The 2,588-nt window shown below is 43.0% G+C and overlaps 1 protein-coding gene across 1 annotated transcript; it reads left to right on the forward strand.

Moving 5' to 3' along the window:
- Window positions 1-1,005: 1,005 nt before the first annotated feature.
- Window positions 1,006-1,724, forward strand: LOC110699840 (calponin homology domain-containing protein DDB_G0272472-like). Its single transcript, XM_021877353.1, has 3 exons — window positions 1,006-1,011; window positions 1,138-1,281; window positions 1,332-1,724. The coding sequence occupies exons 1-3, from the start codon at window positions 1,006-1,008 to the stop codon at window positions 1,722-1,724; spliced, it is 543 nt and encodes a 180-aa protein (XP_021733045.1).
- The last annotated feature ends 864 nt before the right edge of the window (window positions 1,725-2,588 follow it).

Below are 2,588 nucleotides of genomic sequence, written 5' to 3' on the forward strand. Positions count from 1 at the left end.
TTACTGCTCAGCCTGTGAGAACTTAAACAACTATAGAATTTTGGTAGCCTTTCTCTTATGACTTGCTTGGTATGCCTTTCTCTTGTGAGAAGTTAAAAAACTATAAAACTATAGAACTTTGGTAGTCTTCCTATCTATACATTATTTTTGTTTTTTTTTTTGGATTATGTTGATACGTACTTCTACACCCTCTGAATCTTTTGTCGCAGAGTGACGAAGCAAAAGTAGAGGCACGACAAAAAGAGTCTTCATGGGATATCTCTTCTTCAGACAACAAAGTCGAAGGGATGGCTAGGAAGAGAAAGCCTAGGGTCGTTGTCAACCTAGGCCAATTTCCCTTAGAAGATACTTCTCCATCGCCGAAAAGGTCTCGGCGAAACGATGGTCCAGGGGAAGTGTCCATGGAGAAAACTCCATATCTTTCTTCTGCTCGGAACCCAGATGAAGAGGTCCAGCAGAAACCTCCTTCTCCGATGCCTCGAGACGATGGTCCAGGGAAAGTGTCCAAGGAGAAAATTTCAAATCCTTCTTCAGCTCGGAACCCAGATGAAGAGGTCCAGTAGAAACCTCCTTCTCCGATGCCTCATCTGTCTCAACATTCGACAACCCCTTTTGACGAAGAAATTCAAAGGCAGGCTGATGCCTTCATCACAAACATTGGGGACGACGATGTGTTGCTTCTAGAAGTGAGGCCAGAAAATTTTAAAGACGCGATTAGTGTGTCAACGAGCCTCGACAGGTAGATGTGCCAACTGCATCTGCTGCAGACTCATTTAAGACTTTTCGGTCTAATGAGATGGGGTTTGAGTCTGTCCCACTTGTGATTGTCCCCGATGCTGTGAGGGACAATTTGATGGAAAGCCGGAATTCGGCTGTTGAGTTTTTTGGGGATTTGTCTGGACTCTCGAAGTTGGAAAAAGCCAGAATCTGGTCAACTCGGGCTACTGCTGGAGCGTCCGGACCCTGAAAGTACCAGACCCCGTTGCTGAGAATTTTAAACTGCTGATGCAGGTAATTTGCTCCGACTGCTTTTTTAATAAGTTTTCCCAAGTCCATAACTTCGGCTGTCTTTATTCAGAGAACAAAATTTCCCTTTTTGTTTTTGTTTCGGCTGACTCTTGTACTCCCAATGTGTAGGCCATTCAGAACCATGTGATTACTGCTGGTTTGATCGAAGAGCTGAAAAAAAAAAAAGCTGAAACAGCAGAGCATCGAGTCCATTTGGCTGAGCTTGAGAAAAAACGTGCTGAAGATGCGACAACGAATCTGAGATTGAGCAAGGTGAGGAGTTGATTCGCACTTATGGAGCTGAGGACATTCCTACCTTAAAGGTTCGGATTCAGGAGAAGTTGCAGCAAGAAGCAGCTGCCCGAGAGCAACTGGCCAAGGATCTGAATGAAAAAAATTCCCTCATCAGGAAAGAAGCTGAGCAGAAACAGTCTGAACTTGAGGCTGAGATCAATCGTCTGAAGGACTTAGTCTCAGCTAAAGAACTAAGTTTGATAGAAGCTCAAAGCCAACTTTCCCTCATCACGGAAAAAAATGAGCTGAAGCAGTCTGAACTTGAGGCTGAGATCAAACGTCTGAAGAACTCAATCTCAGCTAAAGACCTGAATTTATCAGAGATTCAAAGCCAACTTCAAATTGAGAGGGATGCTACTGCTGAGACCAGGGCTGACTTGGAAAGTGCGAGGAAGCTGCTGAAGACCCAGATTTACACCTAGGAACAACACAACGAGGGTTATGAAAACGGGTTCAAAGTTGCTCGCCGCCTTGCGATTCATGCTGAACCAAATATCAACTGGGATTTGGCTGAGGAATGGTCTATGGACCTCCCCACCCAAACATGCAGCGTCCTCATCCTAATGAGCTTGCTTTACTTACTCGGCTAGCCGCAAAGGAAGCTTTGGCATCAGATGATGATGATGAGGAAGAGAAAGCTGAGACTCAGGTTCTGGATGCTGCCAGGACTTCTATGTCTTCTGTTGCTGACACTGAAAAGGTTCCTGATGCTCATGTGGCAGACGCTAATGCATAGGAAATCGGGCAATCGTCCGCAGAATCTTGCGGCTCTACATGTGCTTGAATGCTGACACATCGTTTCTGCTCTTTTGCCTTTTTTTCAGCTTGCCATCTGTACAAAATACTCTTTATTAGTTTTTGTCTAAGTTTGTACTAAGTTTGGCAGCTGTGTGTCCGCGTGTGGGCGGCTGCCGGTTTAGAGTTCTCTTTATTGTTTTATTCTCCAAACTATGATTTCTTTTGATTGGAATTATCTCAAGTATACAAATCCGGTTTGGGAGTTTTTTAAAATGAATGTCGATTGGTTTTTCATAGCTTCCCTCTGTTTTCGCCTAATTGCTTTAGTTTTACTTTTTGTTTGTTTTCTTGGACTTTCTCAACATGTTGCCAAGTACATAGCTTCAGCCTAGAATTTTGGTTTTTCATACCTTAACTTTGGTCGTACTATATTATTGAAAACATCTACTCTGAATCTTAATTCTAGAAGTTCCATATTTTCCTTCGCCCAATCAAGCTGGTTTGGTTTTTGTAGATTATGAATTTAGTATTAGTAATTAATTTAATTC

This window comes from Chenopodium quinoa, unplaced genomic scaffold, assembly GCF_001683475.1.
Source record: "Chenopodium quinoa cultivar QQ74 unplaced genomic scaffold, ASM168347v1, whole genome shotgun sequence".
NCBI classification, from domain to species: Eukaryota; Viridiplantae; Streptophyta; class Magnoliopsida; order Caryophyllales; family Amaranthaceae; genus Chenopodium; species Chenopodium quinoa.